The sequence below is a fragment of the Myxocyprinus asiaticus genome, chromosome 27, assembly GCF_019703515.2.
Source record: "Myxocyprinus asiaticus isolate MX2 ecotype Aquarium Trade chromosome 27, UBuf_Myxa_2, whole genome shotgun sequence".
Lineage (NCBI taxonomy): Eukaryota > Metazoa > Chordata > Actinopteri > Cypriniformes > Catostomidae > Myxocyprinus > Myxocyprinus asiaticus.
The window spans coordinates 40,080,632-40,096,579 of NC_059370.1; the positions used below are offsets into that span (position 1 = coordinate 40,080,632).

Here is a 15,948-nt window from a genome sequence, read left to right on the forward strand (position 1 = left end):
TGTTAGTGAATGAGTGCCAAAATGTTGAAGCTCCAAAATCCACATAAAGGACACATAAAAGTAATCCATACAACTCTAGTTGTTAAAACTAGTGGTCTTCAGAAGTGATATGAAAGGTGTAGGCGAGAAACAGATCAATATATAAGTCCTTTTTCCAACAATCTCCACTTTCAATTTCTTCTTTTGTTTTTGGCGATTCACATTCTTCATGCATATCACCATGTCCTGGGCAGGGAGGAGAATTTATTGTAAAAAAGGACTTAATATTGATCTGTTTCTCACCCACACCTTTCATATCACTTCTGAAGACCACTAGTCATGACCCACATCATATCGCGTCTGAAGACATGGATTTAACCACTGGAGACTTATGGATTACTTTTATGCTCCTTTTGGAGCTCCACAATTTTGGTATCCATTCACTTGCATTGCCCTTATTCACTGTAGCACCATCTTTTATTCTAATGGGAATGACAATGAGGCTGTGAGGGATAGACTTACCATCTCTTCAATGGCACGCACAGTATTAAGCTGAATAAAGCTCCTTGATCACATCTGATTTTCCACAACTCATGTTGTCAGGAGTTTTTTTTGTCTATTGAATGTTCTTAGAAAGATATTTTTCAATGTTTTGTCCACAGAACGATCCAAAAACACTTTAAGCTGCAGTACAGTCCATTGAAGTGACTATACATCTATCCCTTACAGCCTAGTTGTCATTCCTATTAAAAATCAAAGATGGCGCTGCTGTGAATAAGGTGTATTGTGAGGACCAACAGAGCTGAGATATTCTTCTACAAATCATTGTTTGTGTTCTTCAGGTGAAAGTCATAGACATCTGGGATGGCATGAGGGTCAGTAATTGATGTGAACTATCCCTTTAACTTTTCGAAGCTGGTGTTCCCAGCATGCAAAATAATTTTGTTGTTGTTGTTATTATTAATTATTTATTGATTGTTACTGTCACTGTGTTTTGTGCACCAAGTGTTCAGGTCTAATATCTAATTGACTACATTGCACGCATGCAATAAGCTTCCCTGTGGAAGGCTTTTGTATCATGTGGTATGACTGAGTATGATAAAAAAAAAAAAGCATTTAAATGCTATACTTTTAAAGCATGGCTTAATTCAGAGCTACATTGCCTAAAGCTATACTATGTAACATTTGACCCTCTAGCAGTTAAAAAATAAAACTGCATGCGGAAAAATACTGTTTTGGTAATGACCTAAGTCATGCTTCGGCTCTGCTCCTCTGCGTGGATGAATGTGGTTTGAGGCACGATGTACACAAGGATACAGGACATCTTATCAGAGTGAATGGTCAAATAAATAATGAAAGAAAGGAAAAGACGGATATCTGAAAACATGTCATCTGAGTAGATAAGTGCATTATTTTATGCTGTTGTTTTGACTTATTGGAAACGTTGTTTTGAAATAAATGATGTTACAAAAGTTAGGCAACGTTCATTAACATTAGACATAACGATTGCTAGTCTGATAAGGTCAAACGTTGTAAAGTTTTATAACTGCAGGATATTCTGGCCAAATAGACCACAGTAGTAACTTATTTATAGACTGTCATTGTTACCAACCAGTGGTCAACATCATTTCAAGACTCACATGTTCTTGGCAAGCCTAAGACTAAAGGATTTATTTATATAAATGACTGCCATTATAAAGAAAAATACACACGTGTGCTAGCAAGTGAAAAGTTCTGCATCGATTATGGTATAATTATTGTATTTCACAGATGTGTGTGTGTGTGTGTGTGTGTGTGATTACACAACTATACATAAACCATATCAATAAAATATCTTTCCTGTTGAGGAAGAAAAATGCAATCTCTGGGTCGCTTTTAAATCCTTTCAGATCTCAGAGTTGTCGCCACCTCTGAAAAGCCAAGCCGATGTTGATTCGGGTTTTATTATGGACTCTGTCGCTTTCACTTTTTGCTTGTAGACTCTGATCTGTTCAGGGTTTCTTTGTTTTTACAAAGTGAATCCCAGGAGGTTTGCCGTTTTGAATGATCCATGGTAAACTTTTCTCGTTCGTTGTGACAACAAACTTTCAGCTCCAGCTACTCCCACACACGCGCTACAGTATATTATTTTCAGGATATTATTTTCTCTGTGTATGGATATGACGTGAACACGCACGGGCGAATGACGTATGTATGCAATTTCCCGCGAAATCCATCCGGACAGCTCTAAAATATTTCAATATAATGTCATTATTATAGGTTTATCAAAGTGTATTTGGGTAAAGACATGGTTTGGAAGTTGGATTTTTGTTGCACTCTCTCATTAAGAACATTTTGTTATTTTTTAACAAAAAATAAATAAAGTTACACAGTGTAGCTTTAAATAAAATGTACAAACAAAGACTGAGTAATCTGACTTGAAACAGAGCACTGCAAAGTAAACTTTACTTGAGAATGTATAATTAAAGCCACCATGAATTGTGTGGCCTTTACTTGAAAATAAGGTCTGTTAAATTTACAAGCAGTTTCTGCATAGAGATGGTTTCCTAGGTCTTTTTTTTTTTTTTTTTTTAGGACAGAAATTACATTAAATCAGTACAGACAGATTAAAATGATGAAAAATGGTAATCAGCTAAAAAAAATAATAATAATAATAAAAAAAAAAAAAAAAAAAAAAAAAGGAAGACTGGGGCTAGTTGTCACACTTTTTTACTGCAGTGAATAATTCTTAGGGTTGCTTTAGTTTTGGTTGTCAATTGTTAATATATAGACACATATCTTAAAGCCTTGGCTACAAAAACGCTTAATGCCCAAGAAAAAAAAAGATAGGCTACATTTCATTTGTCGGTTAGCCTCCCCAAATGCACAGTATTCTTCCAATTATTCGGATACACACATACACAGTGGGAGCGGCTAGCAGTCAGTCCTCCACGAGACCATTGGAACGTTCATATGACGCGCCCGAAAACAGCGATTGGACAGTTCGCGGGAAATAAAGACGTGTTGTGCACGTGCTAGGTGTTTATCTTTCAAACTGAATTTAGGCGGGTTTTTTGGGGATTTCAGTTAACATTGTCAGAGTTCACCACAGTCTTTCTGGACATGGACAGTTTGTTACGGATCTTTGGAATGAGTCAGGCTTATTAGATTTAAACCTAGTGAATTGTAATATTAGTTTTTATGGGTAATAACGGATCATCCGCGCTGATTTCCGATGAAGAGACAAGAATTCAGTGGCAAACGAATGTTCTGCAAGGTACGTGTGTCTAATTAAAATATAGCGTAATAGTGGTACTTATAAAGTGTACTGGCCCAAAAAACTGTTTGGACAGTTCAGTCACACTTAAAAACGACCATTGTCATTGCATATAATATTGCAAATATCTAAGCAAATTATATATAAATGTAAAATGTAAAACATTTATATAAAATAAATTATATATAAATGTAATATATATATATATATATATATATATATATATATATATATATATATATATATATATATATATATGTATTTGCCTATACCCAACCAATATTTTGTATCTTAGACAGTCATTCATACATTTGAGTGTGCCTTAAGTGTTTTTGTAGTAAGTTACAAAATAAAAAATGGCTTATTAATAATTAATAACTTGATTATGCATTATAATAATGTCCACACATAATTATATACGTCTTTTATACTCTCAAACTGCAAAAGTTATCCTAAAAATCTAATTTAGAAGCAATGGAGAAAATTTATAGAGGCTGTATACTTACATTTTTATTTTAATTTTTTTAGTGTGAGTTTGTTTATATGTACTTATATATTTGGGAACACTATGAGTGATGTTCCAGAAGTTAAACAGGAAATGTAACTCCTACGATGAGAGAGGGGTGGCCGCTGGCCTCTAAGCTATGCATACTTGGCAAGGTTGTGACTTTCCCAGGACCTTGATGAGAACATTCGGGAAGGAAGAATTGTTTATAACAGAGAAATGACGAATCTGAGAAACATTTGGTCCCTGTGTAATTCGACTAACGTTATAAGATTACATTATATATGGTCATTTATGAAGCTCAGAAGCTTTATATAAAGGGTTTTAAGAGAAATAGAGTAACCATCTCCTTTGTGGTGTTCTGGTGGTGCTGCTGCTTGATCTTGCAGTGTACTATAATTGTTCACTACAGTAGTATTTTAGTGATGGGGCAGTTTGCTTGATGGAATAATCTGACCAGCAGATGGCAACTAAGATCTTCCAACTGGCAATATGCAACTGAGCTACATCCTACAGTTATTTCTGAGAGATTTTGCTGCAAGAACATTTAGAACTATATATATATATATATATATATATATATATATATATATATATATATATATATATATATATATATATATTCTATTAAAAATAATTTTAAGATATACACATTTTTATTTCATAACAAAATTCTGTCAAATTGAATTGAGTAATCTTTAACAAATTAAAATAACCTAAATATTTAAGTTTGAATAATTAAATTTAGTTAAAAATTCATTTTGATGAAATTGAGATGCATAAATGTTAAAGAAAAGGCAAAAATATTTTTTTAATATAGTGTATATATATATATATATATATATATATATATATATATATATATATATATATATATATATATATATATATAATAGCAAAAATAATGATAATAATAATAATAATACATATCTCTCTCTCTCTCTCTCTCTCTCTCTCTCTCTCTCTCATATATATATATATATATAAACAGTTTAACATAAAATTACTCTGATGGAGTGAATCTCATAAAAACATGCCCAGGTCACCAGAAAAAAAAATAAAAAATTTTTTTTTTAAAATTAGGACCATTGTGATTTTTGTTTTTTTTAATTGTGAAATTATTTTGATGATCATAATACTAAAGCACATTTTCCTCCGAAATTCTAATTACCATAATGTATTTGGACGTTATACTTTTTGAGATTTTTGTTGCTCCCATTATTCTCATGATTCTCATTACTGTAATACAGTGTTATATATCATGTACTATTTAAATAAGCATGAATTAATGGCAGTATAACAAGTACTACCATGATGTACAAATGATTTACAATTTAAATAATGCCATGAGAATTAGGGAGGGAAATTGTGCTTATTGTCATGAAAAAAAATTGGTCCTAAATATAGGCTTTATTTTCTTTAAGCAAAATCTGATTTCTTATTCAACTTTGCGCTGAAATATGACCATAGGTGAAATTTAATGGTGAAATTGTTTTTGGCAGGTTTTTTGGCAGGTTCACCTGTTTTTGAGATTCACCCAGTAGTGTTTGTGGACAACTGCTACTGGTGCAAAAGTATTATATTGTTTGCATGAAATTTGAAATGCTAGCCAGTTTCCTTTGTCCTCTCCAAGTGGACATAATTTATAGTGTAAAATCAGCTGTTGACAGCCACAGGTGCAGTAATACATTTTCTTTACGTCTGTTTCTTAATGTGTTTAACTCAGCAATGACTCTTTGAATACACATTGTTTAAGTCACTTGGCTCCATGTCAGGTAAGTAGTTTGTCTGCATTCCATCATCCACTGAGTCACAGGTCAGCCGCCGAAAGAAAGAAAAAACTGTTTATGGAGTAACAGATTTATTGTATACCTAAAGGGAGTGAATATACCTTAAGGGAAGATATATAATATATTTGATCTGTTCAAACAAACAAATCACACAATTCACCCATGACTTTGGCCAGCTCTCCTTTAACGGTCCTGTTTGAAAGCTTCACAGGAGACAGTGTGAGTTAAAACATATCTGGTTTGTAGCAGCCTTTGTATGATAGTCAAGAATACAGACACATAGTTGGATAAGGATTAACACACATCCTAGAGTAAGGGTCATGAAAGTGTAGTATAGTGAGTGATGGAGACCAGACAGCAAACATGAGCATCATCAGAAAATAATGCAATGACATAATCTTTTCATCGTAAAAAAACGTAATTGTTTTTGGCCCAAGTTCAGTGCCAAGTGGAAGTGTCTCACTGTAAAGACCATTTGCTGGTCCAAGCTGTTTAGTTCTGGTCTTGCTAGTGAGACTGGAGAAGCTGATGTTGATGACTACTGGTCGAAAGATTTTTTTTTTTTTAATGGCCAATGCTGACAGTAATTCAATGGGGTAGTTAAATAAAGAGCGCTTTTTCAAATTTATAAAGAAAACTGCAGGGGAAATACAAAAAAAAGCAGATGCTTGTCTTAACAGTCTCACCTGAGCAATTCACAGTATTGAATTTTTTTCTTAAAGGAAGTTTCCGAGTTAATAAGTGATTTTTGTTCATGGAAAAGTATGCAAAAAATGTTCCTACTCCCTTAAAGATATTAATGAAATAAGTGTCCTGAGATCTCATTGGTCTCTGTGACAGCTGTAAACTTTGTAAACTGCAAACAAAAAATCGACATTATACCACAAATGCTGTTGATTGAGCTTAAAGGTGCTGTAAGCGATTTTAGCACTCTGAAGCTTTCACGTGCCTGAGCCGCTGAATTAGCCACGCCCCCTCATTCTAAAACCCCGCCCGCATTTTTTGTCTCTGTGGCTTCTGTGATAAAAAAGATAATTTAGAATCGTCCCTCCTTTTTTAAAAAAAAGAAAGAAAGATCTGGGATACAGAAAGGCACTTACAATGGAAGTGAATGGGGCCAATCTGTAAATGTTAAAATACTCAATGTTTCAAAAGTATAACCACAAGACATAAACAATATGTGTGTTAACATGATTTTAGTGCGATGAAATCACTCACTAACCTTCTCTGTATAAAGTTATATCCAATTTTTACACCTTCATTACCATGGCGACGTAATACCATAAAGCCTAAAACGACCTTAAAACTATCATTTAAACATCTTTACAGCTCATATAATACACAAGACAAATAATACACATTTTAACATAATAATTACTGTAAGTGTTTTTATAAAATTGTAAGATTCACATTTCTGCCTTGTAACCCTCCAAAAATTGGCCCCATTCACTTCCATTGTAAGTGCCTCACTGTAATATTGATTTTTTGCAACCTTAATTACATTAACATTAATCAGCATTAAATTAATGATTTAACTATTGGCAAGATTTAAAAAAGGCTGCATTATCTAAAACAATGTCTAAATAAATAGGTATTTGGCAATTATTTGACATTAACCAATAGCTTGCAGTATAATCTGAGGCAGAGCAAGTTATTGCATTTTGGTGACAAATTATGAAGACAAATTTTTTCTTCGGGATAATGTGCACTGATGAACTGAGCACAATAAAACCAGAAAATGTGCATAAAGAAACTAAATAGGGTCCGTTCTGATTTCATGTTGAATTTAAAGTCAGATAAAGGCACAACAAACTTCCTACAGGCAGTTTAGATGGTCACTCTTGTTAAGATACATTTATTCCTCAGCTGACCTCACATTACATAAGTAAAACAGTTGGAGGTCTCAATCAGCAATAGTGCAAACATTATCATATGTTCAATCTCTGTTCTTCATAATAACATTCAGGACTTGAGTGTCCTGGTTAGTGAGTACAAAGCCAAGCATATGGCAGCATGGCTTACTGTGCTTGAAGCTTGTTGTTAATAATGTAAATTCCGATCCTTTGGGATATAAAATACCCTTACACAGAGGAAGTTCCCATGTTTACAGCTTCTTAAAATAGCCCAGTGCACAGCACTTGGCATGTATCAGTGGCCCGTGCAAAAGCGAGGGGCCTAGAGTTTCCCACACATGCCTGAAACGGATGTCATGCTGTGGAGTAAAAAGTGGGAATGGGCGATACTACATATTTTCTTTTCTATTCAGTGCCAAGTACTACCAATACCGATCCTCCATGTCAAAAAATTTTTTGTCAGGTAGCCTAAAAATGTGCAAATAGCATCTAAGTCAGCTGGTTTTATTCAAGTTCAGGTCAGGTAGAAATAGGAAGAGATCCACAATTGCAGGTTTCCATTTTTTACTGTTTAGTAGTAATGTTTTTGTGATTTCTGTGGATAAAATTGCTAATTTTAGCCATTTAACATATTCGAAATCCATCATGATTAAAGGAATAGTTCACCCAAAAATGAAAATTCTGTCATCATTTACTCACCCTCATGTTGTTCTAAACCTGTAGGACTTTCTTCCTTCCATGAAACACAAAAAGAAAGGTTAGGCAGAATGTTAGCTTCAGTCACCACTCACTTTAATTGCACCTTTTTTCCATAAAATGAAAGTGAATACTGAAAGAGGTTAGCAGTAAAGTAATGTTATGATGTGCATTAAAGTTCACTCTCAGTTAATAATAAAATCACTAGTTTAAAAACACTTCAAATGTATATTTTTACGTAAGTCTTCCCGTTACAACATGAATATCAGAAGTCATATTTCCAGCCATCCTTTCCTGGAAAAAAGGGCAGCTATGCATGTAAGTCGGAATGCGGCAGAGGAGCAAAAGGTGACCAGAAATTGTGAAACCAATGGCTCATTTCCCCTCAACATTTAACCAGTATGCTGGAGAAATTATTACATAATGTGACCCTGCACATTAACACCTCGTCTGCCTTTCATCTTTGCGGTTTCGTCAGGGAAAATTGTGTGTCCGTGCTTCTCAATGGGTGGACTCCACGGCACATTCTTACCTGTTGTTTAGCCTTCTATTTATGGCAGTGGGTTGGGGGGTTGAGTCCAGGGCCAAAATACTGCCTGTGTTATTTAACTCCCCATATTTTACATAGATGCAAGACATCAGCATTCACCAACACGTCAACCATGCAATGTGTTGAAATGCTCCTCACAACAGGCCATTATCTACAGTGGGGTCCAAATGTCTGAGACCACATTGAAAATCTGGGATTCTTAATATAATTGAACCTGGAAAAAAAAAAAAGTTTCAAACAAAGAAACATTATGACATAAATTGAATAAGAAATATTTAAGATTTTTAGGTCACCAATCAAATAAGCATATTTTTTGACATAAATTATGTATATTCTGGGTTCAATACAAGTTAAGCTTAATCGACAGCATTTGTGGCATAATGTTAATTACCACAAAAAATAATTTAATAAAAAAAAAAAAGCGAAAATCGATTACTATTTTTATTAGTATAATGAGGCACTACAATGGAAGTGAATGGGGCCAATTTTCTGGAAGGTTTAAAGGCAGAAGGCAGAAAAGTGAAGCTTGTAATTTTATAAAAGCACTTACATCAATTGTTATGTTAAAAATTGTGTGTTATGTGAGCTGTAAAGTTGTTCATGTGTCATTGTTTTATGGTCGTTTTAGGGTTTACAGCATTATTTCGTCATGGCAACAAAGTTGTAAAATCGGATATAACTTTACACAGAAAAGGTTAGTAAGTGATTTTGTCACACTAAAATTATATTGACACGCTTCTAGTTTACGTCTTGTGGCTATACTTTGGCTAACATTGAGTATTTTAACGTTTACAATTGGCCTCATTCACTTCATTGTAAGTGCCTCACTGTAACCCTGATATTTGCTTTTTTTAAAGAAAAGGAGGGATGAGTAGAAATACATTTTTGTGGAAATTGATTTCCTTCCTTCCATTGAAGCACAGAAGATGCTCTTTGGAAAATTTTCAAATCGTGCAGGATAACATTTGAATCTGGATTTCTGGATCATCAGGTTTTGAACAAACTTGTGGAGTTCACAACAGCTCGAGTGCATCCTGTCATTAAAACAAAAGGGTCGACATACCAAATACTAAGAAATTCTGAAATTCACATATATTTCTAAACTCAACTTTTCACCTAAACTGTTAAGCTGATAATATAATTTGTAATAAATTTTTTTTTATTAAACTTTCTCAGATTGTACGTGACTCGCATGACTTGGAAGCAAGATTCTAAAATGGAGAAAACAGAACACTGTATCTAAATAGATACTTCCTTTTCCTTTTTTGTATTCATTTGAAAAAGTCCCCTTCACAAAACGCTTGTGTTAGGGAGGAACACTTGAAGAGGGTGCCAAAACAAGCAGATTTAATCACAAGCAAACAAGCAAGTTATCTTCAGACTTCCACAACGGCACACGCTGCAGCTGTTACAGCGAGTCATGCGATGCGCCTTAGAAACCGCCAAAACACTAACAATGGCATGCACAATCCCATTGTTGGCCACTACAGCCATTGTGTTCACCTCTCCAGGAGACATCTACTACAAATGGAATAGGTCATACATGCATTTGTAACCAACAAAGTCTATGATGAAGTCCATTTTGAGTCAAATAGAACTGTAAATGTTTACAAAAAGAAGAAAGATCGGTTATAACACTGCAATCAATACCAAAGGTGAGCAGAAAACATGACGTTGACTCATTTTATTATGAACTTGAGAAAATTTAAGATGGAAGTTTGTAATTTCAGCACTAGTGCACCAAAAGACACTTGAAAAGATAACTAGGTTTCCTGAACAAAATATAAGTGGTGCTTGCCAGTGTAAAATCGCTGCCATGATGCTAGGGTGTTACTAAGCAGTTGCTAAGGTGTTCTGAGTGGTTTTAAGTGGGTTGCTATGGTGTTTCGTGTGGTTGCTAGGTGTCTACTGGCCCAAATCAAAAGAGGGCACTCCCAAGATATTGCAGACTGATCCCACTGTGAATTCATTGACAGGAGACTGAAAGTTCAGCTGAAATAGTTGTGCACTGCCCCCAGTGGCCGAAGCTGGAAGTGTTGTTGAGGTGAAATGGCCATAGGGTGGCGCCAAAAGCGAGTTATATTTGTGAATGACATAATACAGTCTACAGGAATGCATATTTTATTAACCCTGCACCCTAACCCAATCCCTAACCTGAGAACTAATATGTAATTTTAGAGCAAAAATGCAACCTCCGAACCACACTCACCTTTGTTTTTGTAAACACAAGTACGTCCTGATTTCCATGAGACCTGAAACCATGTCACCGTGATTGTCAGTAGTGCCACAGGGAAAGGTGAACACATTGGAATTGATGCAAAATGTCTGAGAGAGACGCCGCTTGTCAGTTACTTGGCAGTATGAGGTTACTTTCAGGGTACATGAACATTCGGAAGCAGCATGTCGATTACCTGTGTGATCATGTCGGATATTCTGGTGCCCAGATGTAGATCGTGTCTATATTTCAATGTAAGTTTATAGTTGTTTCTTTTTTCCATTTGATAAAAAATCATAAGTCTGATCACTTAGAAGAGTAATAGCACACCTCTACTCAACATGATTTGAGATATCATTCATGTCCACTTAGCTTTAGTGGTTTTTTCAAATCACTTTCCCTGAACATGAGCAATGGTAATAGTGATGGTTGCCTTAGCAAACACCACTGACAACTCAGTATGGTCTCTGCATGGCTAAAAATTGAGAAACCAACTGTATGAGATATGTATACGTTTTAATAAGAAGCACTTCAGTATGCCACAGTCACATAACATTCTTTTTTTTATTAACATATAACAGCACAAGACAAATACATTCTGCCAAAGTATAATGTTGTATAAACCCTGGAACAAGGGCATGCACATAACAGTGATGTCACTAGTTACAGATGTATTTATCCCAGTAGCCCCAGATAACACAGTTGTTCTGTCCTCCTGTGTCTTTGAATGCTATTTTAATACTCTTTAAAGCAACTCAAAACTGGCCCAACTCCTTCACAAGGTTAACAACACCCTGAGAGCTGTCACCAGAGCACAGGGGCCCTCAAGGGAGGAGGGCCATGGCTTTTTCCATGGGATAGAGACATTGCAGGGTATTTTTGGGCTAAAGCACCCATTTGAACATTGTTTGTTGACCTTGGGTCTCAGACATGAGGGATGCATGACCGGTGGTCTTGATCCAGAGCGTTTGAGGGATCCCATTCGACTGTGAGACCTGAGATACTGCACCAGAAACATTACTTACCAAAATACCATATGCCTAAAAAAGTAAAACTGAAATGTGCAAAACTTGATTTATATGGATATCTGCTGTTTTATGACATATGTTAATGTAAAGGCATTTTGAAAACATGTAAGTATCTCACAGGATTGGTCTCTCAGTTTTTAACCATGCAGAAACCATATTGTTTGGAGTAAGTAGTTATGTTTGCTAAGGCATCACTTTTACTATTGCTTAACTTTGGTGCTTGTTCCACACCATGTGTGCTACAGACATTAATAATATCTCAAATTGTGCAGCTTGTACAAAGCAATTAGACATTGCAAATGATACTTGCATTTAGAGGTAAAGTGTGTCATTTAATTTTAAAATACTTTATCCTCTTCCAGAAACCAGAATAGTAAGCCATTGGCAGGTTGATTCCCCCCAAAACTGTAAAGAGCAACATGCTGTGAGTTTGTGGCATGACATTGTGTTTGCCATTTTGTTTCGTGGGGCACTTCACCTTTAAAGAGGGACCCGAGCCATTAGATATGGGTAAAAATATTGATTTTCCGATGCATCGCGACCTTCATTTGAATGATCTCAATATCGATCTTTTACTCTATGCACAACCCTCTACTACAATGAGAGAAAATCACTTGCATTTGCAAACAAAATTCGCACTATGCAGCTAAAATGTATATATTTGGCAACTGGCTGGCAAATGTTTAGATTTCACTCACCAGTGATTGTGCAGTATAGTGGTGGAGGATTCAGCAGCGAGATCCTTTCACTGCGTGTTGAGAGTAAAAGTTTTTCCGTGGAGTGTGTGTCCAAAGACGAGATCCACGCGACCCATTTGTCATTGAATAATGTCTCTTTTAATACCCTTTCTGTTCTTTACATTCAGTTGTTGATCAAAAAAATAATAATTAAATAAACATTTAATTCTAATCATGCATAGCACGGATGAGGTAAAGCCATTCCAGTACTCTGTTGTTAACGTGCTCATCTACAGATGCTCTTTACAGAAATGTTGGTTTTGTTAAAGAGACAGTACAGGTTTTAGCACGTGTTCAACAATTTAATGCAAATACTTCTAAATAGTGCAAATTAAGCAATTAAACAATAAACATGTAATAATTTGTTTTTTTAAATATAATATATTATTTATTGATTGAATACATGGATTTGTTAAATTTTATAAAGCCAAAAAAGGTCCCCTGTATAATTTATAGCATTAGCTGGGAGAGGATTTCATTCTTACGTAAGCAAAAGGCACATTATAACTGAAAATACTCATATGAATCGATATCGAATCAAAACTGGAATTGGACTGAATTGAGAGCTTGTGAATCCAAATCAAATCTAATCGTGAAATCTGTATCAATACCTAGCCCTTCGAGCCACATACATAGATGAGAATATCATAGATACTTGTGGGTGGACTCTTTTGACTAGTAAACAACCACCTATCAACCACCCAGAACACCCTAGTAACTGCATAACAGGGACCTGGCATCCACCCACAACACTTTATCATTGTCGCAGTGAGTTTTGTATTGGCAATAATTTTCTGGTTTGTGTAGTTCATCTTTTTAAAGATCATTTGGTCACATTGCAGACGGGTTAAATAGGGTTCCCTTGAATCTCAGCAGAAACAGCAGTATTACTAAAAGATCAAATTCACCTCTCATTAATCTCAAATTCACATGGCTCCCATTAAATCTTACGATGTGTAAGCCCTATTTAGAACACATGGCTACATTCCACCGGTTTTCAAAAGCGGAATTCTCTGCAATAACAGCAGTGTGCTGTATCAGTAGGAGGGAGAACTACCAGCAGTTCTTTGTCGTCCAAAAGGACAGGACCTTTAATTTATTTTTATTTTTTTGCTTGTACCCCTCTTGATGGTTATGTATTTGCTCTGAAAAGGCTTAAAAGGGTGTTTGTTTGTTTTTTTTTTAAATCTAAGTAACTATAATTTCAGCCAAACAGCCACTGTTGCCAATGTCTTTGAATTTAATTAACTCATGAAATCAATTAGAAATGACAGAAATTATTGCAGACTGAACCTGGAAGTGAGGTTGAAGTGAAATGTCCACAGTGTGGTGGCAAAAGTTGTATTTTTGGTTGTAAATGATGTAATTCAGTCAACAACGATGCTTGTGTTAGTAACCATACCCCCTAACCCAAACACTGTTTGTGGAGTAAAAATTGTGTTTTTAGAGTGAAAATGCAAACTTCGAATCACACTCACCATTGTTTATGCGTGATTACATCCTGATTACATTTCCACAGGACCCAAACCCGTGTCTCAGAGTGAAAATGTTTACTTCATGGTTTCTATGGTACTAGAACGCATGTATCAGAGATTGTACACGCAACACTTTATCAGTTTCGCCATGGGGAATGGTAAACATGTTTGAATTGATGCCATAACGTCTGATGGGGGACGGTGATTGTCACTAATTTGCCATAATGCGAATGGGGTTGATATTCAGGGTACATGAACATTCGGAAGCAGCACTTTGATTTCCCATGGAGGAAGTTGATTATTGTGAATGTGAAGTTCAACTGATGGAAAAAAAGATGTGTAAACAGTGTGAAGTAATTTGCATTCTAACACTTAAATCTCTTACATTGTGTAGAGGAACCAGAAATTGCAAGAAAGTTATTCCTTACCTATGCTGGTTCCCACATTTTACCTTTGACCACAAGATATCAGATGCCACGGTTTGGGCTAGTTGTTGGTGTCCATGTCTCAGTGGAAAGGCAAGTTAAATAAAAACATCATAGGTCATATACATGCCATGGAACCACATTTAAACTCCACATCCACAATGTATCCAACATTTTTGCTTTGTAGGAATTTGATCCACAGGGACATTTTTTTTTTTTTTTTTTACCAATTCTTGATGAAAAGTGACTGCAATGAAACATTTGTGTCTGGGATCCATATGTGCACACTAACTACCACATGCTGATCCCTTGTACTCACGACATTTTGAAGCCATTGACAGCTCTCTGATGTAGCTGGTGTTTTCCTTTAAAGAAATAAACAATGAGAGGCCGTGCGTTATAGTGATTTTACAATGGATCGTCTTGTGACTTTTTGCTTAGACAGTTGCAACTACAATATTATAACAGACATCAATGTTTAAGAAATTGTTACATAAATTAATAATACTAATAATAATCGGAATATAAAAAATTTCTGCCAAGTTATATATTTCATTATTACATAGCCTTCTGGAGTACTCTTATCTATCATACAGCATCGTTTTAGTGCCAAGTAACTTGCCAAGTGTTATTTACAGTAAACTCCACTAACCCACTGGCTATGCAATGTGCCGAGCTGAATTTGAGGGAAGTTTTTGCAAGCTCTCTGTTCATGAATGAGATGTGGATTAGTACTGGGGCTTTCAACATGTAGGTGCCTGTCAAGGGCTCAAGTGAAGTGAAAAATATCTGGAACTTCTGTGAATTATATGGGCTCATTTCAAGACATTATATGTGGTAACATCCCCTCAGTAATACTGTTGTTTTGAGAGCAAAAACCAACAAAAAAGCAGACCAAGCATTACCCATGCTGAGCGGTACTGCACAAATGTCTGTCTGGTTCTTTCTCCTGAATAAATTCAATTCCCTACCAAACCGCTGCAGTGTCTGGATACTAATAATAATTCCATGCTGAAGAACCAAAAGATCAAGGATATCTTTGTTGCTAAATCCTATCCTACAGTATGATTTAACTAAATCTTCCACATCCATCTATTGCATTAATGAAGCTGCTGGCTTGCCGTCCGTTCTATCGTTGTCATAATAATGTCATTTGTTTTACTCTCTCAAAATATTTCTACTTTATTCACGCAATATACTACTTTATTCTCATAATGCTACAACTTTATTCTTATAATTTTTACATTCATCTCATAATGCTACAAATTTATTCTTTATGACTTTATTCTCGTAAAAGCCTTGCTATGAGATTATTCTCAAAACATTTCATCTTTATTATCATAATACTATATGACTTTATTCTCTAAATTTTCTTTTTTCTTTTATTTTAACGTGGCACTAAAGCGCCGTCATACTATCATGAGCATCCTTATCAACCA

General features: G+C 35.2%; 1 protein-coding gene across 1 annotated transcript in view; it reads left to right on the plus strand.

Annotated features, from left to right (window-relative positions):
- The first annotated feature begins 3,023 nt into the window (after positions 1 to 3,023).
- neurl1b (neuralized E3 ubiquitin protein ligase 1B) overlaps positions 3,024 to 15,948 on the plus strand; it is a 49,334-nt gene continuing 36,409 nt past the window's right edge. The window contains exon 1 of the mRNA XM_051659043.1: positions 3,024 to 3,235. Coding sequence (XP_051515003.1) covers positions 3,160 to 3,235 — 76 coding nt within the window. The 5' untranslated portion in view covers positions 3,024 to 3,159. The remainder of the gene's footprint in view (positions 3,236 to 15,948) is intronic.